General features: G+C 33.0%; 1 protein-coding gene across 1 annotated transcript; it reads right to left on the minus strand.

Moving 5' to 3' along the window:
- Window positions 1-6,259: 6,259 nt before the first annotated feature.
- Window positions 6,260-27,394, minus strand: LOC127714123 (heat shock 70 kDa protein 12A-like). The gene is made up of 4 exons (XM_052220095.1): window positions 26,770-27,394; window positions 25,268-25,486; window positions 8,611-8,761; window positions 6,260-7,390 (listed from the first exon to the last, which is right to left on the minus strand). The coding sequence occupies exons 1-4, from the start codon at window positions 27,142-27,144 to the stop codon at window positions 6,297-6,299; spliced, it is 1,839 nt and encodes a 612-aa protein (XP_052076055.1). The 5' UTR covers window positions 27,145-27,394; the 3' UTR covers window positions 6,260-6,296.
- Window positions 27,395-27,692: the final 298 nt, after the last annotated feature.

A 27,692-nucleotide genomic window follows, 5' to 3' on the forward strand; every position in this document is an offset into this window, starting at 1 on the left:
CTCTTTCAGATTGTAGTGGATTTGTATTGTTATATTTCATGTAAATATTTTATGAGAAGTAATATTTTAAACAGAATTTGAATTTTGCTTAAATTAAGCATTTGTTTAAGTCATTAATTGTTGACGTTTTAATGCTATCTTAGACATAAATTAATGTACAGTCTAAGCATTTATTTAACAATACACTGATTTAAAAAACACTTTTGTAAAAGTTCATTAACTAAGACAGATCAGCTGTTAGCCAATTGATCCTAAAGTTTTGATGAAGTTTTGTGCATCAGAAAATTAGATTGCAGTTGTATTAATGTGCTGTTTCTATTTTTATGCCCCACCTACGATAGTAGTAGGGGCATTATGTTTTCTGATCATTGCTTTCGTCCGTCCGTCTGTCCCACTTCAGGTTAAAGTTTTTGGTCAAGGTAGTTTTTGATGAAGTTGAAGTCCAATCAACTTGAAACTTAGTATACATGTTCCCTATGATATGATCTTTCTAATTTTAATGCCAAATTAGAGTTTTGACCCCAATTTCACGGTCCACTGAACATAGAAAATGATAGTGCGAGTGGGGCATCCATGTACTATGGACACATTCTTGTTATGCTCCCTTTAGTCAGTAGCAGGGCATAAAGTTTTATCCATGTCCACCTTTTGTAAATCCATCAGATTTCTTGTTATGCCTGCAGATTTTGAGCTATTTTTTGGTTCATTAATATAACAGTGAGTACAGTTTTATATACATTGAAGAAAGAGGAAAAATAAGGTTGAAGTCTCTTAAACAACAATCTGTTATAGATCTGTTCGATTTGAGGTCTTTCAGTACAGCAGTTGTTGCCTTTATTGAAAAAAAATATATAAAGTTTCTTTCTATACAAAAAAGAAATATCAAGATGTCATGGGGTTACAAAAGGTCATAAGGTGAAGGACATACACCATGATGAAAAAGTCTACAAAACATTACACAGAAAAAAGTTTTCAGAAAAATCCTATGCTCTTTAAAGTTTTTTTTTTATTGAAAAACCTTCATTAGCATATTAGACAGTGATTAAAAAAAATTAATATGCAGAATAATTTGAAATGTTACATGCTTATATTTAAAACCATGCAAGATGAAATGTTTGATATGTGTATTTTTGTGACTTGGGTAGAAAACAAAAAGGAGACAGATTATAAATAGTATGCTTTACCGTACGCGTGTAATAGGAAGTATTATGATTAGCATTTACTGTTATTTGATATGTGTTATGATTATAATAAAATACATGCTTAATAATTATCTTTATTTATAAATGGGAGGACCTTTGTGGCTGATTGGTCTAAGTGGATTATTTAGATGAGGAATAGATTTCCGTAGCTGTATTTGGCAAAACCTTTCGGAATTTTGGGTCCTCAGTGCTGTTCAACTTCGTAATTTATTTCGGCCTTTTTTTAACTTTTTGACTCAAGTGTCACTGATGATTCTTTTGTAAACGAAACGTGTGTCTGGAGTACAAAATTTTAATTCTGGTATCAGTGAGGCCACCCTAATTCTTTGCTTGATGTTGCCTACCCATGCATTGTGGGGTTGGGTAGGAAGTAAGGGCTTTTTAAAAAAAAAATTTTGACAACAACACAAGTTACATGTTTTAAACAAGAAAACAACGTTACAGCAAGAATACACCTAAAAAAACCAAAAAATTGAACCGATTTGTGTCATAAACTTTTTCGGGTAGGCAGCTTTTTGGGTGGGTAGGTAGTCAACATCAAACAATCTTAATTTTATTTTTGGCCTGATGAGTTTATTTATAGTGATCACTAGCCTGTCAACACTGAGGTTGTGAGTTTATTCCCGCTTGTGGCAAAGGTGCGTTTGACTCGGTTCTTGATTGATGAGGATTGCCAGTTTTCCTGCTGATGGTCAGGGGTTTCCTTCAAGCTCTCCAGCTTCTCCACCAATAAACTGGCTGCCATTCTATAGCCAATAGTTCTAAAAGTGGCCTTTACCATCAACAATCAATTTATCAATTTTTACAAATGGAGATATAAATATTTACTTCAATGAGTCAGCAATCTATCACAATGAAACCAGACTGACATCTAGAGGATAAAATGCTATCAGCTATAGACCAATGTCTACACCAAATTTCAAGCTCTAAATGTCCAAGTGTCCAGACAAGTTTTCTATTATTTAAATTTTTAATAAATTCTGCTGTGTATCTGATCAACTCTAATTCTTTTAATGAGTAAGAATACTATAAAATAAAATTAAAGCCATTCACTGACAAGGTTCCTGACTTGGCACATAAAATTTAAAATTGAGAATGGAAATGGGGAATGTGTCAAAGAGACAACAACCCGACCATAGAGCAGACAACAGCCGAAGGCCACCAATGGGTCTTCAATGCAGCGAGAAACTCCCGCACCCGGAGGCTTCCTTCAGCTGGCCCCTAAACAAATATGTATACTAGTTCAGTGATAATGGACGTCATACTAAACTCCAAATTATACACAAGAAACTAAAATTAAAAATGATACATTTTTCAATGCTAAATTTTAATCTGCAGTTGAACTTCTAAGGGGACTAACTGTGCTCCACTGATTGCGGACCTGTTTCTGTATTGTTATGAGTTACAATTTATGACTAAAATCAGCAAAGACCCATCGAAACAACATCTGATACAAAAAATTAACAATACTTTTAGATATTTGGATGATATATTGGCTCTCAATAAAGACGACTTCAGTATGTATACTAAAGAAATTTATCCTGTTGAACTTACTTTAAATAAAGCTAATACTAACAATGACCACTGTCCTTTCCTCGATTTTGATTTCTATATCATTAACGGGAAGCTTAATACAAAAATTTATGATAAAAGAGATGATTTTTCATTTCCTATCGTTAATTATCCATTTTTAGATGGTGATGTTCGTGTATGAAACAACGTATTAGATTTTAGCGAGAGAAATTTATATATTACTGAAAAATTATTACACCAGGGTTTTCGATATCATAAACTAGTCAAAACATTTACTAAATTTTATCATCGGTATAAGGACATCATTCGTAAATATAACTCAACATGCAGACATCTTATACGTTCGGGTATTTCACATCCAACCTTTTATTGTAATATTCTTTACAAAGCACAACAATGTCAGTATTCACCTCAAAAGCTAACAAAACCTTTAAACAGAATTATTAAGAAGGGATATAGTTTCAATACTGTTGTCAGGTCATTAAAAGTTGCATATTTTGGCTTTAATATTGATTCACTTATAGGGTCTTTGCATCGGAATTAAACATATTTATTCTAAAACCAGTTGTTGGCATGACACGGGTTATGTTCTTCTCATATATTTTATGACGGTATAATACTAAACCCCTAACAGGAGGGATTGTGCCTGATATTCATATGATGAAGACATAATCTTTCAATCTGTTTAATTGAGGTCTGGAGCTGGCATGTCAGTAACTGCTATAGTAGTCTGTAACAGTTGTTATTTATGTATTATTGTCATTTTGTTTATTTTCTTTTGTTTCCTATTCTGACATCGGACTCGGACTTCTCTTAAACTGAGTTTTAACAGTGCGTACTGTTGTACTTTTGTTTTTTCTACATTGGCTAGAGGTATAGGGGGAGGGTTGAGATCTCAAAAATCATGTTTAACCCCGCCGCATTTTTGCGCCTGTCCCAAGTCAGGAGCCTCTGGCCTTTGTTAGTCTTGTATCATTTTTAATTTTAGTTTCTTGTGTATTATTTGGAGTTTAGTACGACGTCCATTATCACTGAACTAGTATACATATTTGTTTAAGGGCCAGCTGAAGGACGCCTCCGGGTGCGGGAGTTTCTCGCTGCATTGAAGACTCATTGGTGGCCTTCGGCTGTTGTCTGCTCTATGGTCGGGTTGTTGTCTCTTTGACACATTCCCCATTTCCATTCTCAATTTTATATCTTGAATAAACCTTATTCAATATTGGAAAATTTCACATAACAATGACCTATGTATATGAGGCAAGAGTGAACATTACCAGACTACATAATAAAGTTGAAACTTCAACAAGATTTTGACCATCACAAAAGTACCCTCCTCGCAGCCACTGTTATTAGCAAAGGATGACCACAGAAACAGACCAGTAACTATACAAGCAGAAGGTTCTGTAGATGACAAACTTCCAAAGCAAGAGTGTTTTCTCAACTTTCCCCAAGAACTATGTATACATATCTAGCTGAATGGTCGACCATTTTTCTGTCCATCTTTTTTTCCCAGATTTTCCATTTAATGCATTGTACTAGTATATTGATGACTTATTGCATGGTTCTTTATTTGCTTGAAATATTTTCCACTGCACGTATAAACAAATTAGTTATCCATTTTAAAAGTACAGATACACTTAATTGCTGCTTAAACAACTAAATATAGAAAAATAATACATTTCAGGGGTAGATATCTCCAACTGGTCAAGAGGGAACATTTTCTTAAATTGACTTGCCCCTTAAAAAGTACATGTAAATGAAATCTACTTGCCATGGGGGCAAGTTGGATTAGGGTTTAGCTTGTTGCTTAACATCTGCTTGCCACATGCCTACAGGAGACCTCTTATTGCGACCCTTGCATTTACCCAATTTACTTTTTTTATTGGATAAATATTCATAAAATGTATGTCCGTTTGCATTGAATGCATGTAAAATTAGCGAAAAGGAACTTATAATTGTCCAAATCAACACTGATTTCTCAATAGCCGGTCCATAGATTCTTCTTGAAAATAATAACCTGTAAGATAGATTTCCGTTTATGATTTAATAATAATTCGATCACTGAATTCGTTTTTCATTTTTCATCCATTATACAACTGTCATAGCAAAACATTTTAAAATATTTTTATCCCATAACTCATTTTAAAATGATAAATACACTATATATTTTTGATTATTTCATACCATTAGAAAACAATGTGTATGGCAACAAACCAATTTTGAAGAAAATCAAAGTATCCGTTTAAAGGACATATTTTTCACCAATTTTACATGCATTTTCAACATATGACCCTAGGTTTATTTTTTTTCTGTTTTCACTCAATCATATTAAAGCAAATGAAACAGTTAAGTGATTTCAAGAATTTTATCAACTTTCAGTTAAAGTTCAAACAGAGAGATGTGCTATATTTGTATATATAATAATGGTTCCAAAAGTGAAGTTGAGCACAAAGTTTTACAAAAATTCGTAAAGCAGTATGTCTTTTAAAATAACACACTTTTGTTTTCTGAATTACACTTTAATAAAACCCTTGAATTTTTACACATTGTCATAAAACAATGCAACTCAAAATGAAATGAGTTCGTTTTAAGAAAATTGATGTTTTCCGATCAAAATCTAATGGTCCTCGTCTCTGTCATTGTGTGGCAGGCATTTTTGATCGAAAGATAATCTCACTCTCCTACGTATGAAGAAATGTGCCACAGTAAAATAAACAATTGATACATAAGCCAGCCCGTTTGTTAAAGATGATGATGATGATGATGATGGGTGGCTGTTTAACGTCCAGTGGCAAATTAAATGCAAAATCAGGACGAGAACAGAATATAAAACCTACTTTGTACTAGACCAACACGCTGAGTCGGATTTTTAACATGCTAGTCCACAGGAAGACATGTCACCCTATACCCGGACAATTCATTCCTAGTCCGAGCCTACCAGACTTTGCTTCTACCCCTAAATGCCGCGTGCTTAGCGGAGAGCAGCAAATACCATTGTTTAAGTCTTTGATTTGACATGGTCAGGATTCGAACCCACGATCTCCTGCACTCGAAGCATTCCCAAAGTAGCGTCCAGGACTTAAACCAGTCGGAAAGTTACAGATATATTATTCAAGATATGTCACCAACGCACGGAGAAGGAACAGTTACTGCCGACCCATCCGAAGCAAGTGATATTTTGGTAGAATTGGTGTTGCTCAAACTTACAGCATTTGATTTTCTTATTGTTTGGCGGACTGTTGTTTGTTTGTTTGCCTTTTTCTGTTGACTGTGATGTTGTCTGTTCTACTCATGATTTTCTCCCCTTTGAAATTTCTCCCTTTTTTTTACCCCTATGTGTATTTTCTGATTTTCTTTTTTAGTTTTTTCTAACATAATACGCCAGGTCTCCTGTTAGTCATATGGTAAGCAATGTAACAATAAGAGGCGCCTGAAATAGCAATTTAAAACAATATCTAAAATGTACCAACAATGAACTTGTCGGCAAAAATTACCGTGCGTATAAATTATTAGATATATAAACAAACAAGTATATAAATTTATTAACAATTTAAAATAAGACTACGTTTTAGCATTCTTTTCTTGATCGTTCGGATCTAAAAATTCAAACGAAGCCATTACAGTATTTCCGGTTTTCTCTTCCATTGCTTCTACCGCCAACTCAGTTCCACCGAATATCATTTTCAGTAAAACTGGCCTATTCAACTCACCTTTGTTGTCGTGGAATTGAAAGGTCAATAGTCCAATAAATTGTGAATTTGTGTCCGTAACAAAATAAGGATCTGGATCGGAACTAGCGAACACTTGGACATTAGCACATCTTTGCTTTTTCCGAATGGGCATATAGCGCTTCGGCCCGATTACAGTATTTATCGGTAAAATATCACCGACTGCAACATATTTCACGAAAAAGTCTTCACAAAGGTCTCTTCCATCCATTACAACTTTTTTACTGTCGGGATGTTGTCCTTTTACAAACGGAATGAAACTGTTTGTCCCGTATGTGAATCTAGCAACTCGTGCAGAAATTATCGACGGGTTAAATCCAAATAGCACTGCACCTTTCATAACGGCAAGTTCGGGATCCTCGGGTATCATCACATTAACGTCTGGAAAAGCCATCTGAATACTTTTCTGCATGTATTCAGACTCTGAAAGTCCACCAACCATAATGATATGGTTAATATCGTACCTCCGTTTGTTAGTAAGCAAGCAACCTACTTGTCGAATGATATCGTCAACAATAGAACCGAACATTTCTCGTAAAATCCCCGCCTCCATTCGCAACTTATCTCCAGTTATGCTTACTCTTCTTCGATACGACGTAGTTTCTAAAGCCTCTTTGATGTCAGCACAATCAGTAACTGTTCGGAATATCTCTAGAAAAGATGGCGGAATCCTAATTGTAATTTTGGAAGAATCGTCAACTTTCACTTTTCGTTTCACCATTTCAAATTCTCGCTCTAATTCCAAGAAGTCAAATAAATGCGTTTCACGAAATGTTTGAACGACTTCATTGCTGAATAATTTTTCCAGAAATTGTACAAACGCACCATCTACATTTACACCTCCCCATGCGCCACCGCTGGCTTTCTGGAGTTCTTTGATATGACCCCCATCTAACACCTGATGGACAGTTATGTCCGCAGTACCTCCTGAAAAGTTTGTAAAAAAGATTTGCGTGATTGAATTCATTTTATTGGTCATACAAAACTTGAGTCGGCAAGTGTTCGACGTTTCGTACACTCTTGTTAAAATTTTATTTGCGTTAAGTTAGGAAAATTAATCTATTATTGTTCCCATGAGGATCGCACAATGTCCACGTATTCAAGAATTTGTTTTAAAAGTCACATACCCTAGCAGCCACATATTATTAAATGACAAATATTATAAATGACAGTGTTTGCATGTAGATTTACATCGCCTTTTGCTCAATGTCCATTGGATATGCATTTTTCGCCTATCCCAAGTCAGGAACCTCTGGCCTTTGTTAGTCTTGTATGAAAATTTACAAAGACCAAAGCCAGTGACAATATACAGAAACGTTATATACTTCAAAAATCACAAAATCTGTCGGTTCGGCAGTCCGTTTTGTCTGTTTTATGTACAAATCAGAATTCACCTTTTGTATAATATACAATTGTCAACTTTTTTTTCTATAACTATTGTACAAATTTATAATTATTTAATACTGTTGTTGCATGTCTTTTAATGTATAGATAATAACTAATTATATTTAGGATAGGACTATCTGAAGTTGTGATAACTTGCGTCTGATCCTTTTTGTAATATGTAATAGCAAATGAAATATCTTAAAATGAAATAATGAAAACAGAAACGTTATTACAGCGGTGCTCCTAAGGTATATTGCTTTGCCAGATGTCTCATATACATCCAGTCAATTTCATATCTATGTCTGTGTTTTCGATTTCCTGCATTTAAAATAACTGTCAACCTAACTGCAAAACCAATATTTCCTGATTCGCATAACTCATGTGCGAAGTTCAGCCTTTGATATACACACACACTATATATAGTGGGAATGTGGAGATATTAAAATACTTACAATGTACTTATTGGACCTTTTGCTTATTGTTTAAAACGTCGAAATATCATGCTATTAATTCAAATATTGAAGCAAGCGGATGTTTATTTCAATATTATCTAGTTATTTCAAATTTGTAACCGGTATTTTTATTTTTATTCAAGAATATATGAAAATTCCAAATAAACATGCATCGATTGCATAATAGCAGTAATATATAATTTTGAATTACTTTTACGGAGACACTAATGCTATACAACATACATTAGGTGGGAGGGGGGATTGTGTTGTTTAATTGATTATTATTTGATAATAAAAAAAAAACATCACCTCCAAGGTCTAACACCATATAGGACGTCCCTGCTTGGAATGCACTGATACCTCGACCTCCTTGTAACCTCTCAAAAGGGATATGTTGACAGTAAACAGAAGCTGCCTCCGGTTCTAAACATAGCTGGAGACTCTTTAACGGAATACCCGCCTACAAATTGATTTGATTATACATTTAGTACAAGCAGTATAAATTCACCATTGAAAATTCACCACTTGATAAAACAGTGTACTCTTAGCAAATTGTTTCTATGCGTTAACACAACGGACTTTCTATTTCCCTTTATGTTTATAGATACGTAGCCTACCATTTTGATTTCAAAACACTGATTCATTGGCTCAAGTATAAACTCACAGCGAAAAGTACACTTACTGTAGTAAACTGTAAACTAAATAGTAGCTGACTATGCGGTATGGGTTTTGCTCATTGTTGAAGAACGGTGACCTATAGCTGTTAACTTCTATGTCATTTGGTCTCTGGTGGAGAGTTGTCTCATTGGCAATTATACCACATCTTATTTTTTATATTGTCTGTTCATCGGAAGAACAACTTTCAGTGTTGTATTTAAATTCAGGGTATCTTTGGATCGATAAATACTAGAAATATCTTATTTCGAAGCAATTTTAAAAAGATGAACGCAGTACAGCTATTTATTTTTTTTTTGTTCGTGTTTTGGGGTTACTGTGGTATTTAGTTTCGTTAATTAAGTATCTTTAGTTATTTATACAAATTACATCTGCAGATGCATTTTCTAAATTTGAAATTGGTCAAATGATATATTTGATACAAAAAACCTTCTATAAATTGTACTTAAATAATTGCTAGGAAATGGCAAATTTCTATTAAGTAATTATACATAAATATATCAAATGAAACTTGGTTTCATTTCTTTTGTAAATAACTCATGACAAGACACTTTGTGGTATAAACAGCCAGGATTTTGTGGTATACATTACACTACAAGAAGTAAATCTTTGTTTTGTTTCAGAAAAGCGGTCAATGATCCATTCTAAATATGCAAATGTTATTTCTCATTGACGCAGAAATTTTCGAAAAACCCCCATGCATATTTTTTAGCGTTGATAAATTATTGGCACTTAGTTTGACGTCATTTAAATACGGAAGGTGTCAAAATAGAACAACGTTATATACATTTTGATACATTTTAGACCCAAAATAGCAGCTGCAAAATGTTGAGGGTCAGGAAAACAGGTAAATACATTTCAGTTTGTGGTAAAATAATTAAATATATGTTTACATCATGTAATTTATTGTTTACCTCATATTTACTTTTATGTATTATCATATATATATATATATATATTATAATTCGTCTCAAATTTAGCCCAACAATGTTAGATCTTCAAATTTGCGTTAGCAATATTTTTTCTTCCCTCAGCGGGATTCGAACCCTTGCTTCTGTGACATCGTGGCAACACCGCCTGCACCGTGTCCAGCGCTCTAGACCACTCGACCATCTAGACTGAATTAAAAATTCAACTTTCGGTGGCCTAGTGTTACCTTTCCTCGTCAGTAGAATCTAGAGTTGTAACACAGTGCATGATATATTAGGCATGAAGATGGAATTGATTGCAGATTAGCTACATTATCTGTATATATATACAAATAAAATTGAGAATGGAAATGGGGAAAGTGTCAAAGAGACAACAACCCGACCATAGAGCAGATAACAGCCGAAGGCCACCAATGAATCTTCAATGCAGCGAGAAACTCTCGCACCCGGAGGCGGCCTTCAGCTGCCCCTAAACAAATATGTATACTAGTTCAGTGATAATGGACGTCATACTAAACTCCAAATTATACACAAGAAACTAAAATTAAAAAAAGATACAAGACTAACAAGGCTAGAGGCTCCTGACTTGGGAAAGGCGCAAAAAATGCGGCGGGGTTAAACATGTTTTTTGAGGTCTCAATCCTCCTCCTATATCTCTAGCCAATGTAGAAAAAACAAACGTACAACAGTACGCACAGTAAAACTCAGTTTAAGAGAAGTCCGAGTTCGATGTCAGAATAGGAAACAAAAGAAAATAAACAAAATGACAATAATACATAAATAACAACAGACTACTAGCAGTTACTGACATGCCAGCTCCAGACCTCAATTAAACTGATTGAAAGATTATGTCTTCATCATATGAATATCAGGCACAAAGACAATATCATACTATAGTATTATAACTATTTTTTTATATTCTCAGAGAAAGTTATACTACATCGAGTGACAAAAAGAGGGACACAAAAATATCAGCAAAAGGCTCCAGAAAAAAATCAATGAATAGAAAAAAGCAGAGAGTATTGACTAAAAAAAAAAGCACCTATTTCGCCATACATGTGCACGGAGCTTTCCTGTTAGATATTAGCGCAGCTAATATGGTATTTTTCTAATTTGAATTTTACGCATGGAGTCGAAATCATGCAGTTTTCAATAGCCAGCTTTATTGTTAGTACTAGAATTTATCCCGATTTGATAAGGTGTTTGCTACTGTCGCAGTTCAAATATTAAAAGGTTAATATTTTAAACAGCACTTTCCTTTGCAAATAGTAAAAGGTACATATACTCTAAATGGAGCTTATGGCGCCCAATATGTATATCGTGTTCAATAAATGGTCTCTTTCATTTCAATCAAACGTAGATTTTGTAAATTTCATTACAAATTTCTCTGACAGTGTTTTCTTGATTGCTTGATATTTGCTTAACGTCCAGTGGCAAACATTCCACGTATACTCAGGACGAGAATAAATTATCAATAAATACAACCAATCTATAAATTGTGAAATTAAGATTTTCGCCTTCTGAGCAAAAGCGTTAATTTTTATGATTTTTTTTTTAATATTTTCTATAAGAGTTGTCATTGACTTCTAAGATGATTTATGACGTCCATTGAAATAGCATATACTTCAGCATAAAACAAGTAAAAAATCTATTGAATATACATAAACGTAAATGTATAAGATATATAAGCATTTTTATCAATTCGAATCTATATAGCAAATAATTTTTTTTATTTGCAAGGATTTTGGTGTGCTTTATATGCATATCAAATCTGAATAAAATTACATTTGTACTAACTTTCGCAGGACACCTTTTTTTTAAAGAAGGGGGTGGTGGGATATAAAAAACTACTAGTAGTACTATTATATTGAAATATATTTTAGTTAGTGTGTTTGAAATTTGGAGAATTATTTGTTGATGAAAGATCTGTTATAGTTTCTGGTAAGGCAAGGGGACGACCATATCATATTCTGGGTGGGGAGCGGGTGCACGTGGAAATGAATATCATGGCCGGGTCAGAACTGGAAGTGAATAATCTATCCCAATTTAAGACATAATTAAAAATGAATATACTGCAACAAAAAATACAGCCATTTGCAGGAAATAATTGTTTGCAAATCGAAAAAATTACTCATGCCCGCACCCCACCCCAGAATTCATTCAGAAACTTTATTCTTAGATTCTAGTATAGGTTAAACAAATCCACTAAAATTAATATTTAATCCCTAATCAAAATACTGAACTCCATGTCTCATGGTCAAATTAATTCCTTCGTTCATAAAACAGTAATTGAGACAAAAGTCGGAAGACTTCATTTTTTTATATTGACTTAACGTTATATCAATGTATGTGTTTAACTTGGTGTTAATATATATGATAGTGTTATTATATTCTTATCAGTGACGGATCCAGGGGGGATTCCGGGGGTTGGAACCCCCCCCCTTTTTTTGACGATCAATGCTTTTGAATGGGGACATATGATTGGACCCCCCTTTTATTCTTGGTTGGAACCCCCCTTTTGTAAATGGCTGGATCCGCCCCTGCTTATTTGATTTCGTGTCACCAATTAAGACTTTTTTTAATGGCAATACAATATTGAATTGAATTGAACCTTACTTGCATGCAGTGGGTTAAGCCGTTGCAGCAGTGCAAATTGAGAAAAATACACCCACTCTTAATTAAAAGTTTGGTTCAAAACTATTATAAAGATATTAAATGGAAGCATGAATTTCAATTATGACAAAGTGGAATGAAATTAGCAATCGGCAATCCTCGGGTGAATCCGCAATTCTCATGGAGGAACGGAATCGGCCGAGTTTTGACTAGTGTGAAATTAGTAGGTTATGTATTGTGCGGTTTATAAATATAAAGCGGAATTGATTTTTTTGATTTTTCGGAAATAAGATACTTAAATCGATTACGTGGAAATGTTATGATAAAAATGCGGAAACTAAACAATGAAGCGTAAGTAATAGAAAGGATACACTTGGTCTGAAAAATGTCAATTAGGGATTACACACCAGTTCTCAGAGATTGGACCAAAACATATGGGAAAATTAAAATAAAAAAAAGGCCAGATGTAAAGGCGTATTGTTTTTGATAAAAAAAAACATAAATCAAATTTACAACGACTGAAAGAAAGACAGAAAAAAAACCAGAATGAAGAAAGTGAAAATCATGGTTTGAACTTTGAATACAATTGAATATCTTAAACAGTTTTTTTTTATTAAGATCTTGGAATTGTAAGGTTGTGTTAAAGAAGTCAAGATCAAGTGACACCTTCCAAATCTACGAGTGCTTCTTTTAATGAATCTTGATACGATAATAAATACTTTAAGTAGCCAAATACACACACACAAAAAGTTACAAGCATATAATACTTCTCAGTGTTCTTTTCGAGTTTGGCGAAAACAAGGGTCACGTTCTCAGAGGATCTTCCGGCGATGAACAAACATAATTTTATCCCTTGCACGGAACAGAATTGGTACATTTGCAATAATCCGTTGCATAAAAATATTCAGTTGTATGTTTTGTGTACTCTTGTGTACTCTTGTTTGTCTTTTGGCCTTTTTCTTCTTCTTTTTTTGCAATGGCGCTGTAGTTTTTTTTTTCGAATTATGAGTTTGAATATACATTTGGTATCTTTCGCCTATCTTTTTGTATTTCATCACAGGTCGAAAAACACTTTCGTTATATCTAGCTTGTAAAATTTAAGAATAATTAGAAAGTATTTTATTATCGAAATAAAAAATTATAACCGATCTATCAGAAAGTGAAAAAAACCCGACATATTTATAATTCAAACCCAGAGGAGGGACGAAATTCTGCACATGCGGCACGCAGATTTGTCTTATATAATCGATCTAATTCAAACCCATCACCACTATTTCCAGTAAATTAATTAAGTTCATATCTGTCATTGGAAAAAAAACCGACTGGGGTCTCTTAATAAACAATATACAAAATGTATGTACATTGTAAGAAAAAAATAAATAAATGTGTACGAGCTGTAAGAACAGGAAGAAAAGCGAAGCTCGCCGAGTTTTCTCATATTTCATATCGAGTACAAATAAATTATATAGTTTCCAAAATTGTACGTTAATGAATACTGTTTTCATCCTGCAGTTTTCCATTGATGCTTTCGCGTTAATTTTTTTTCCCTCAGTCCTCTTTGTTCTTTTTAGAAATCGACAGATCGGACCATGAAGGGGACAATCCGACCATTAAATAAATTGTTACGTTTATTGGTTTTTTAACGTTTCTGTTTGCTCAAAATAAAAGAAGGATACCAGAGGACTTTATTAATAAAGAAAACATTGTTTGTTTATTTGTTGTTAGCTTACATATATATTTACGTGATCATGGTTTAGATTTATCACATATTTTATGTTTTGTGTTTGTTTAAACGGCAATAAAGATTAAAATCTAAACTTAAAAATTGTAAATATTTTAAAACACTTCATACATCTACCCGACTGCCTTATTCCGGTGGTCTAGTGGGGCTAGCCATGAAATCGGGAAGTCTTAATTCGAACACCACCGAGGCAAACGGAAAGTTTTTTGCTGGTTCCCTGCAAATATGCAGCATTCAGATAGAAGAGTACTACATAACTAGTCCGCGCAAGATAATATGTGAGCATTATGACTCAGTGAGCATTCCCGTCCAGTGAAAAGAAGAATATTGTCCTGTTTATTACATTTAATTTATAAAATGTATGTACTGTTTGCCACTGGACGATATGTACTACAAAATCAATCAATCATTGGGATTCTCTGATTGAGTGATCTTATTATAATAAACATGACAGTTATATAAAAATAATTGCACTGTTTTTAGTTTTTGTGCCTTTTCTTGCGCTCGATCCATGGAGTAAGCCAGGAAACATATATATGGCGTTTTGTCTGTTCGTCTGTTCGTCTGTTTGTAAATTCATTGCCGAATTAAAGGCGAATAATTGCATCATTTGTATTCAATTTATTTACGCATTTTTTCTCTTGTCTCAGGTGTATATATGGTATTACTGGTAATTTTGAGTAGAAAAGAGATATGTCTTATCATAATTTTTCAAGTATTTTCTATATAAATAAGAAGATGTGGTATCACTATGATTAATAATGAGACAACTATCCCCTTTAAGCAAATGACGAGGATGAAAGAAAATATAGGGCACTGTGCGGCCTTCAACAATGAGCAAAACCATACAATATATGATAAGATATAAAAGGGAACAGCATGACAAAAAATTTAGAAGAGAAAACCAACGATCTGATTAAAGCCATTAAACAATAAACGAAATACAAATAAAGGGCATAGCAACCAACGACAACCACTGAATTACAGGCTCCTGACTTTGGACAGACACATTCCCATAAAAATGCTGGAAGTACAGAATGGCATTCTACGGTAAATGCACACCAGTAGTAGCACACATATGTGTTACTTCGAAGTATAAAACAAACATAAAATTGAGAATGGAAATGGGGAATATGTCAAAGAGACAACAACCCGACCAAAGAGCAGACAACAGCCGAAGGCCACCAATGGGTCTTCAACGCAGCGAGAAAATCCCGCACCCGTAGGTGGTCCTCAGCTGGCCCCTAAATAAAATTGTGTACTAGTTCACTGAAAATGGACGTCACACTAAACTCTAAAACATATAAATGAACTAAAATGTAAAGCAGTGTTTTTTAAGAGTTATGCCCCTTTTCTTAATTAATGCAACTTATTTAATGAAACATAATGTCAATTTCCTCATTCATGATCCTGAAAAAGATATATAATTTCATTATTTTCACACGGCATTTATATTCATTGACCAAATCTGACAAGAATTCAAAAAGCTTTTAAAATAATGTTTTTTTGAAAAGGATGTATATATTATATGTCAAGTAAAGTCCATTTATTATTTCATGGCGTATGGTTCATAATGTCTCCAGTATTTCATCTGTCTTCCTAAAGGTTAATGTTGAATTCTACATTAAAAAGATTTATTTTGGCAATTACTGTTTAGGGCTATACACATGATACAATGGAAAAAATAAAACTATATATATCTTGAGTTCCCTGGTTCGACACCAGGTCAGGGACGGATCCATGGTTCAATCAAAGGGGCTTAAATTCCCATGATGGTAAACATATGGATTTTTTTTAACGAGCTTCTGCCAAAAAAGTATATTTTTGCCGATCAAAAGAGGACTAAGAGGGGAAAAAGAGTGTGTGGGGGGGGGGGGGGGGGGGGGGGGAGGGGCGTACGCCTTCTCTGAATATTGCAGTTTAGGTTATAAAGAATAACATTTTTTTAATCACTTTCTAAATCAAAGTACATTATAATAAAAGCTTTGAACCAATTGAAAACTATTATTATTTAAAAAAGAAAAATAGAAAAGCTCATGGGCATAATTTTTTGTTTGTTATCGCACTTACATTAAAAGTGGAATTGGGGGGTATTCATATTTCCCAAACCTTAGAATGACATTTTAAATGGCAATACATATACATTACGCCTTCTCTGAATATTTCAGTTAAGGTTATATAGAATAACATTTTTTAACAACTTTCTAAATCAAAGTACATTATAATAAAAGCTTTGAACCAATTGAAAACTAATATTATTTAAAAAAAAAAAAGAAAATCTCATGGCCATATTCTTGTCAGACTTGGTCAATGAATATAAATGCCGTGTGAAAATAATAAAAATTATATATCTTTGTCAGGATCATGAATGAGGAAATTGACATTATCTTTCATTAAATAAGTTGCATTTTTTTTTGTTATCGCACGTACATTAAAAGTGGAATTTGGGGTATTCATATTTCCCAAAACCTTAGAATGACAATTTAAATGGCAATACATATACATTACGCCTTCCCTGAATATTTCAGTTTAGGTTATATAGAATAACATTTTCTTAACAACTTTCTAAATCAAAGTACATTATAATAAAAGCTTTGAACCAATTGAAAACTAATATCTAAAAAAAAAAAAAAAGAATAGAAAAGCACATGGTCATAAATTTTTGTTTGTTATCGCACTTACACTAAAAATGGAATTGGGGGTATTCATATTTCCTTAAACCTTAGACTAACGTTTTAAATGGCAATACATATACATTATTCCTGAAAAAGTAGAAAATGACAGTAAAGAAATATTTACTTTGAGTCAATTGATTAACCATCTTCAATTGAAGAGTGTAAACATTTTCCTTGACCTTACAATTCGGGCAGTTCATTAACAAATGATAATATGGTGAATGAGGCCAAATAAACTAATAAACTTTTAATTAATAACATAGGAAAATAACATAAATCATAACTAATAATGTATTTACACTTGCACAGGTAAAAATACCACCTGTGGTTTTCTAAATGGTTCTATTGTTTTTATATTAAATAGTTAAGACTGTCGGACAAATTATGACATACAGTATTTGGTAAATTTCTCTGCCTATTACTTATAGCCTTGTTATTTGTTGACAATTTCCAACTTATGCGAAGACAGATCTATACACTTAATACCGTTTTCATATAGCACATAACTACAATAAAACGGGTGCTAGGTGACGTTTTGAAGAGAGAGGGTGACACAATCGAGGGTGCTCATTTCCCAAATCCCGCTTTTTTTTTGGCAATTTTCCACACTTCAAATTTTTTTCATTCTTTTTCCCAGATCCAACTTTTTACCCCCTATATCCCACACTCCCACTATCTTACCACCTACATTTCACATCACAAAAGCGTGTCACCCCTCCATGAACATACAATGAGATGTCAGCAATTGCTCTGCGCCGAAAGCCTCTCATTGACTTTGAGATTTCAGTCGGCGGAAAATTTCCTTTTCATGAATTTTTTAAACTGTTCTAATTATTAAGTTGCAACTCCTACACTGGAATAGTTGTCTTAAGACCATTTGGCTGTTTAGTTAATTTCCCTTTGTTTTGATACTTTTGAATGTCGTTCGTCCGAAGCACTTTTCTGGGATTTACCGCCATCGCGGACGCTCAATCCTAAACATTTGAAATCAAGGGACATAAATACGTTTAATCGTTAGGGAACGACCATTTAATTTCAATGGGAGGGGGAAGGGGGGTTATGGTTTTTTCCTTAAAAATATACTGATCCCCAATTTGATGAAAAAAAATACTGTGGTCAAGCAGATGAAAAAAAAAAATTCTGAATCTCGATTTTCCCCATACCTTATCGTATTAAACTTTGAAAAAATAATTTGATTGATAGCGTCGAAAAACTAAAAAAAAGCGCTAAACAAAATTTCTGACTCGGACAAAAAACCATAACCCCTCCCTCCTTGAAGTTAAATGGTTGATCCCTTAGGAGCAATATTACAAAAATGGACCTTATAGCATAGCCAAATTCATGTGAGGTAAACTTGGCCTGAATGCGCGAAAAAGGATAGACCAGTTAGAACGTGTTCTATTACATGCAAGCAAAAGTAACAACAAACCACAACATTTGAGACAATATAAAAAAGGACTTAGCGACCCCGATAACGGTGAGATCATCTTGCTTTAAAATTAATAAAAAAATCCTTATTAAGTAGAAGAGATTGAAATGTCTTTTAGAGGAACACTTGTCTTGGTTTTTCCACTGACGAAAATAGTCAGTTATCATTGTAAGTTTCCGTGTTATTATAATTATTTGCTATGTTTTAATGTATTCATTATCTTCCTTAATTGTTAGAAATGTACAGTATCTATTAATTAATCTAACAGCATATACATAAAACAATGTAATTTAGCTAAAATGACAAGCTTAACAAAATTATGTACTACTTAGCTTGAATTTAACTCTTTTCTTTTTCTTTGTTTTAAAAACGTATTATAAGATTCACGAACTTACACATAATAATGTTTTCTACATATTTAAAAACTATAGCTTAAAAAAGGAAAAGAAATTATCTTTTAAATTGACAATGGCGTTTAAAAATATACTACACGCTAAGGTGTTAGGTATTAGTCAATTCATGACTTAGCACAGGCAGTCAGAAAATAATTTCAATGAATTTTGATGCAACGGAAGAGTATAAACTGTTCCAACTGTTCCGTTTTTTAGATGTGTCGTTTTTACTGAATAGTGTTTAAAACATGGGGAAATATGCACATTGTTATGAATTATGTAGTATGCAAATTAGTACCCCATGACCTTTAACTGCGAAACCTTACTTTTTTAAATCTGGACAAACGAAAAAAAGTAATACATTTTAAACAATAAAAAAAAACTCTGAAACCTTGCAATTGCGTCTGGTATTTTTGGGATAAACATCGATTACTAATTTTTACCTTGGTGCAAGTAAAAATATTCCGTTTTTCTTTTCTGCAATGACATTCTGTACACGTTCGTTCTTTTTGGTATTGTACAAAGTCGTGTTATGAAGCTCTGGAATGAGGATTGGGGGACTTTCATTTCTTTATTCTTTTATTTTTAGAACTATATTCAGTTTGCCCATTATTCTCTATTCTTTATATTTAAGGTGGTACCTAACACTACAGGGAGATAACTCTGTAAAAATCAGCTAAACGTTTTAATTACGTTGTATTGTTAAGGAAATATTAAGCTTCTCAATGATCAAAATTATTGTTTGTCAAACTGCTATATAACCAATGAAATTTTTCTGATAAAGTTGTTGGTTCAAATTTTTTGAAATTTTTATATTTTTGTCAAAGGGTCAAAGTAAACATTTTGTCAAAATTTTATGAAAATTAAACGAGCCAAATTAATATTAGTCAATGTGTTGGGTACTACCTTAAGCACCCCATTACCCTCTATTTCTCGTTTTTGCCTATTTTTCTTTATTCTTTATTTTTTCAATTTAATTTACACCCCCCCCCCCCCCATATTTTCTATTATGTTAACCCCACCAAGACCCTAAGACCCTCTGTTATCCTATACTGTTTTGCTGCATGAAAACAACTGTATACTGGTCAGTGATATTAGGGTGTACGACAAGATTGCATTTCAATTTTTCGACTTTTAGATTGCTTTAAGTAATCGTGAGCTTTATGGATACAGTATTGGTTTTTTTTTGGTGTTTTTTTTTTAAATCATTTTATACCGCTAAGTACTCTTTCTATACAGATTTTCATTGTTCTTTTATATACCTTTAGTTAGTCTGCTGTTTGAAATGAATAAAGGGAACGGTTGAGATCTCAGAGATCTAGTTTAACTACACCGCAGGTTCATCTGCCTGTCTCTAGTAGAAACCTCGCCAGTGCTGGTCTTAAATCATATCTAAATGTTTGTTGCTATTTTTGGAAAATTTGTGTCGATGTAAAATCTTAGATATTATCTGTTTAAATAATTTACAACTATTTTGACATGGGACATTTAGAACTTGACTGTCATACAAGAGAGAGGTTTAGCTAGCTACAAAACCAGGTTTAATTCATCATTTTCTACATAAGGAAATGCCTGTACCAAGTTAGGAATATGACAGTTGTTTTTGATGTGTTTGAGCTTTTGATTTTGCCATTTGTTAAGGGACTTTCCGTTTTGAATTTTCCTTGAGTTCGGTATTTTTGTTATTTTGCTCTTGACATATCGTACAAACAGCTGTATATTGTTAAAAACTGTAATATGTGTAGACCTCAAGATGTCATTTGGTTGCACTCTTACTTAGGTATATCCCACATCTCCTTTTGATCATACTTACATACATGTTCATGGTTTTATACACGCACAATTAAAAAGGAACATATTTTGCACATTTAGTAGAATTCATGTCAAAGTATTTTCTCCTTATTCATAATTGCAATAATCTTGGGGATAGAAATATGTTCCTTAAATATTCATAGATTTTACTGAAAGGTACTTCAGATGGCAAACAAATCTACACTTAGTCTAATAAATTTAACTTCACAATTCCCATAACAGGCGGAAACCCAGTTGAAATAGAACAAAAGAATCGAAGCTCTTTGTTAGAGAAGGCGATAAATGCTTACTGTAATGTTTACTGTAGTAACACAAATTTTAAAAGTTAATAGAAACAAATAAAATGACAGTTTTTTGCTAAATTACGAAATATTTTATCATAAAAACACAATTTGCATAAGTTTTCAATTTATCTATTACATAATTAAGCAGAACAATTAGATATTAAGTCGAAGACATGGGTGTTTATTAAGTTGGATCTAAAAAATGCATAACCTCCGATTTTTCAAGAAAATTTACCACGGACGGAGAACATATCAATCTATTTGTTCCTTAATTTTCGTTTCTGCCCTTCCATTATGTGACTCAAGAAAAAATTCCAAAAAAATGGGTAACAATTGCATCGAAAAGAGAAAATCGAGTGCACCTTTTTATGTTAGGGCGTGTTTGAGTTGAATATTTTGTCTTGAAAACGTAAATAGCAAAAGTATTTGATACATCATCTCGCTTCAGATTCTATCATTTTTATATATCAATGCTACAGGTTAACTTTAAAACATCGAAAATTCACAGTACTAAAAAAATGAAATATATAGGTCAAGTGAAATACCCTTCTAATGAATCATAAAAACAGAGTAGGTGTGTTCGAATAGCAAATTTTTACTAAAAGTACTTGACGACAGACTTTTAAGTTGGATCTTAAAAATGCATATCTTCGAAAAAACTTCATTTTTTGTGTGTGATATCTAGGGTTTAAAGTCTTCAACCACTAAAAATTTTTAGTCTGCCCTTCCACGAAATATTGAATTAGATTTTTTTAAATGTTTATGAATTTTCGAAAATTCCACCTGACAACCGATCAGACAATAGTTTTAAGTTGACTGAATGCAGACAAGTACATTAACTGATGCTCATTAGCTAGTAGATACATTTGTCTTTTAAAATACAACTGGCATATAAGGATCGTAATGGTACTATGCGGATAAATTTATCGGTTTTCAAGAGCTAAATTGGCAGCGCGTCATCCCTACAATGGCTTCCATTTTTACGATTGTAAAAATGAACTGGCGTAATGGGGAGATAATTTTGACGGAGTAGAATCCTGACTGATAAAGTAAAGTCATTACACTTCTTTTATAATTTTTATTTCTGATGTAAAAACAATGCGATAAAGTACAATCTAAATGTCAGAATTTATGTAACAGCTCAAAATGATAAATGGCTTTTTAAAAAAGAAGTAATCTAAAAAATATGGATTATTTTAGAACATAAAGTAAGCGCAAATATGTAGTATATTCGATATGTAAAATAAAACAGCTTTTTCACCTTATTTAATTTTGTGTTAAGATATATTGTAGATGTCCATTCAATGATCTCAGACACCACACTGGACTTGAAAGTTGAATGATACGAATAATACTATATGCAAAGGACCAGATCATCTGTTTCGTATTTTACATATTTTTTCTTGAAATTGAAATTTCCTGTATTTTGACCCTTTTCTTGAAATTTCCTGTATTCAGACCGTTATATTGAAATTTCCTGTACTTTGACCCATTTCTTGAAATTTCCTGTATTTAGACCTTTATCTTGAAATTTCCCGTAAATAATCATTTCTACTTGAAATTTTCTGCCTCTAAATCGTTTTCTTGAAATTTGCACTATAAAAATAAGAATATATGGTATGATTGCCACTGAGACAACTGTTCACCAGAGACAAAATTAGTAGACGAACCCTCCTCGTAACCTGGGATAGGGGTGTAACAGCACAACACAAGAACAAACTGTAAAATATCAGTTGAACAGGACCTATAAGATCGACAAAAGCACAAAAACTAGCAAAAAGACTAAAAACAAAAAGTGCCGAGTTAAAAGTACTCGTAGAATTTTTCTGAGGGCTAGCTAAAAACCAATTATAACTAATAAATATATCATGCATACCAGACTAAAATATCAATTAGTATACACATCCAATGGATTTTTTGAAAAGACACCATAAACAGTCTGAGATAAACATGACCTTTTGAAATGGCGAAATATAAGTATTGACAGGATGTAGGACTGTAAGTGTTCATTAGTGCACTGTAATACATTTAGTAAAGTTTCAATTTACCACCAACTCCAAAGTAAGTACCGATAAAAACAACACGCAAATGTCATATTACTGCAACAGTGTAAAACCGAAAACCTTTCAGAATAAGTTTATTCAAGAATCGATAAGTCTACATGAATCGTATTTAAGTTTACGGGATCTTTAAACAACATCACCGTTAAAATGAAGATGTGATATCCCTGTTGTAATAAGTTCGGTACCAGCACAACCAAACCCTCAAACCAAACCCCTGTAAGATGACTTAAAAGTAGGATCTATGACATGAAGCAATTTCACTCCTTTCTTAAGTAAGAAGATTAAAACTGACCAATTCTGTATTCTTACATATCTCAGTTGATATGATATGCTTGAGCATGTTTTTATGGTAATTTCACCAACAATGAAATGACCTTACGTAAAAAACTATTCCGACAATGTCACTTCTCAGATTCTACGATTGCTACGATGTGCGAGTTAAATATATATATATGTTTCACAATTTACTTGATACATTTTAACCGTGTCATAGACCCCACATGTCCACTGTTGTTCATCTAAAATTATGAACGAAAATTGCACACATAGAAGAATATGCACACACATTGTTGTATATGCGTTTCAGGTTATTTAAAAAATAATGTTGAATTTAATTAAATTTTTTTATTTGTGTAATTTAAAAACTGAATGCGGAAGTGACAAACCAGTATTGCGTTTCAGATTATTTAAAAGATAATGTTATATTCGATTAAATTTCTTTTACTGTGTAATTTAAAAACTGATAGCGGCAGTGACAAATAAATATTGTCTGGTCACGCAATCTGTTGGCGTTATGGAACCATAAAAGTTTTTTTCATTATACTGAAGCGTTTAAGTGTGAGGGTCTCATGCATTATTGTTTCCATGCTTGACGCTCCTTGATGACGTATTGGGGTTAAATCATGTCTATCCAATCATATACATCGCCATCCCGAGTAATTCAGGATTAACAAATGTGCCAATAAAAGAAGCTATTCATATCTCATTTGAATTAGCAGAGACATATATACTAAAAATCTCTGTATTTATATTCTATGTGTGTATATACATTTGATTGGACATAGAAAATTATATTCATCTGAATATCACAAACATACTAGCCGATTAAAAAAAAAAATAATTGTTAAGATATATTATTTATTCAAATGTTCTCTTATATCCTTGAGGCATCGTCCCCTGGTATCAACTGCATTCAAGTTACCTATGATGCTTCCTTGTTTGCTTTTGATACAGGTAGGAAAGAGACATTTACACACATTTTACATGCCTATGGCCCATAAGGTATCGCCCCCTGGTGTCAGCTGCCTTTAGGAAACCATAATGCTTTCCTATTTGCTGCTGACACAGGATGAGTCATGGACATGTTTAATTTCTACTTTCTTTTTGGCTAATTATTATATATTTAATTGATCCAACTTTTTGTGTACTATACATATGTGGATATCTATTTTTCTTTTTTTCTTTTTGGGCTGCTTGTTTGTTATCTATATCAACCACACTTGCAATAAAATGCATTAGTATTAAAAAAAACAACATACTATAGATTCTTTATCTACGTATTCTTTAAGAACTTAAATAGTTCTCGTTTAACTTCTTTTTTTTTTTTATCTCATTGTTTGTATTGTATTATGAAAAAATTATTGATGTTGTAATGTTTATGCCCTTTGGGGCCCATAATTGGAAATAAAATATCTTATCTTATCTTATCTTATATGGCTCTGGAATTAGTTCACAAATTGTTTCCTTCAATAAAATGGAGGAAGGAAGAGGCACTATTTGTGCTCCTCTTCAGCAAAGGTGTACTTATACTTATGTCTATATTTAATCGAAAGAATGTGTGGTTGTTTTCACGTTTTTGTTGTTGTTTGTCTATCTTTCTGTTTGTTTTTTGTTTGATTGTTGTCATTATTGTTTGTTTTGTGATGGATTTTAGTTAGAAAGGTGGTCTTTGGTGGCATAGTAAATGTTCCTGTATTCTTGGCATTATATATAAAAAATCAGCCTCTTGAGACGGAATTGTCAACACACCAATGATATATCTATTGGCTCAACACGACATTTTCTATAAACATATTGCAGTGATCGAAGAAGAAATTATGGGTCGATATCCACTTTGAGTCACCTCGAACTCTAAACCCCAAGCCCCAATAAACAAAAGATAAAAGAAAATCTCAATCAATCATCGCAACTATTTCTGCAATTGAAACGGATTTATTTCACAATGACATGTTGCATAATAAAATAATAATCTTTGTGACACTCGGTACACCTCGGCAGATCTAACGGGTAGGGTAGGGAAATCTGCCGAGCTTTACCGAATGATCTTTGTGACAATAAAAGAAGTCTCCCCTACCTTGACAGCAGCTTCTTTCATAAATTGTTTTGCTGCATCACTCCATATTGCTGGTAATGTAATAATCCAAAATATGTCGTCTTCTCGGAAACTATTGATTCTATTACATAGAACATGGACGAGAGAATCCCGAAGGTAGTTTATTGCGTATGAAATGATAGACAATGCTGGCATTTGCTTCCCGTCAACGGATTCAATTTCTGATTCTCTTGATAATGACTACAATTAAAACAAATAATACAGATGAAACATTTTTATACTATGTTCATATCTAAGTTATCAAATTTATACGTCTTACTTCAAAAGAAGTGTTGTAACTATTAGAACAGGAGCTACGCACCCATCAGCAACACCGCAAGTCACCACCCATCTTAAGTAGGGTTCATGTTGTCGAGTCTGTAGTTTTCAGTGTAATGTTTTGCGGACTTTTCTTTTTTCTTTTAACCATGGCTTTGTCCTTCATATCAGGAATCTCCCTTGCCACAAGTGTGCCACATGTGGAACAGGATCTGCTTACCCTTCCGGAGCACATGAGCTTTTCTAGCCCTGGGGTTGCCAGTTTATTTTTCAACATTCGAATTTAAATGTCCCTTTGGTTTCTGATGCCTCTCTTTTGGTATATATCTCCTCTTCTTTATATGAGGGGTGACACGGGAGAGTTCATTTCCCAAATCCATACTTTTTTCTTTTATTTTCCCAGATCATACTTTTTTACCCCCTGTATGCAACATCCCAAAAGCGTTTATCCCCCTCTTATAATACTAATAATTCGTGATGGATATTCTTTAATTCATTTTTACAGACTTTGGAGTAAACAATAACTTTGTATGTCTACCTAATTTTTATACCTACGTACGTCATAAAGATTACAATATTGATATAGTTCATAACATGCAAGTGTGCATGGGATGAGATATTTTAATGAATAAGATAACACTAATACAATCTGACATAATATTGTCATTACTCACACTCAATGAAAACCCTGTGTACCAAATATACCTTTTTCATCTTTGAGACCATTGCCTATTGGTCTAAACAAACTTTGTCATACGAAAATCCCCGTTGAACTTTACGTATAGACAAGTACAAAAAGGTATTGATTAATTTTCTTTACATATATAGAGTATCCAACCTTATGCAGTCACAATACAATCTTTTTTTAATGTATTTTAAACTTCATAATCGTGATTGAGACCATAATGTGTGACCCATTTAAAATATATTCAATTATACATATGATACATATATACAACACAATTACTCAGGATAAACCCATTTCTGTAGCATATTATGATAGCATACAGGCGAGGATCCAGCCATTTTTAAAAGGGGGTTCCAACACATGCAAGTCATATAAAAAGGGGGGTTCCAACCACAAGTCCCAAAGCAAAAGCATTAGTTGTCAAACAAAAAGGGGGGTCCAACCCCCTAATCCCCCCACTTGATCCGCCACTGTATCATGACAGTATACACTGTATATTTTATCTTAAAATAGATACCTTTTGTTTATAAAGTTCCATTTTAAAACGTCGGAAATAGTACCACTCGTGGTGCTCCCCATCCAAACTAAGTTCTGAATATTTATTCTCAGCATCGTATCCAAACGAATGAAATTCCTTCTTCGGATTTAACAAAACAGTGGTAGGAGCTTTATGAGAAATCAGCCATCGACCTCCAGATTCCCATTTCGGATTTACTTTAATACACAAAGGATCCTTTTCGTGTTCATGTCTCAAAGAAAAGGCGTATCCTGAAAATGTAGTCCCAAAATCAATCGCTGCCACTACTAGTTTACTATCCGTACTAGACATTTCCGAAGCTGTATTTTCAGCCTGATGTATACACCTGGGGCGTCTCAAAGTTTTATATTCCATAAATATACCCAGGAAGTAATTTTTATCTTTTTAAGTTGCTAATGTCAATAGGTATTACGTATTGAATCAATGCATATTATTAAACTTTGAATAAAATGAGCACAAAACATAATTTTTTCGCCGTAAGAACTTCATCCGTGCATTTCGTTATCAAAACCGGCAAATTCACAAAATTTTACTTTCTTTTAAAGTGAAGAAATCCATATTAAAACACACAAGGAAATACGAGTACAATTAATTTGTCATAACTTTTAATAACTAAATTTCAATGAATTTATAGAGAACTTAAATTGTCCGGAAAAAGTCAAGGTCAATTATTTTTGTTTCCTGCATTTTAGCAACGCTAATGGCGTTGAGTGGGTGATTGATGTTTTCACACTTCCTTACTCATTTTTGGTCAATTTTTTTTAAATATAAAGGTTAAAATTTTATAAATAAAATGCATTTCAATGCATTTTCCACTTTTATATCATACATGATTTTTCAATTCCATAGCATTAAATATTAGATACACTTCCTGAATTTCAAAGTTGCAGATGTTTAAGCGT

Source organism: Mytilus californianus, unplaced genomic scaffold, assembly GCF_021869535.1.
Source record: "Mytilus californianus isolate M0D057914Y unplaced genomic scaffold, xbMytCali1.0.p SCAF_9, whole genome shotgun sequence".
Classification (NCBI taxonomy): Eukaryota; Metazoa; Mollusca; class Bivalvia; order Mytilida; family Mytilidae; genus Mytilus; species Mytilus californianus.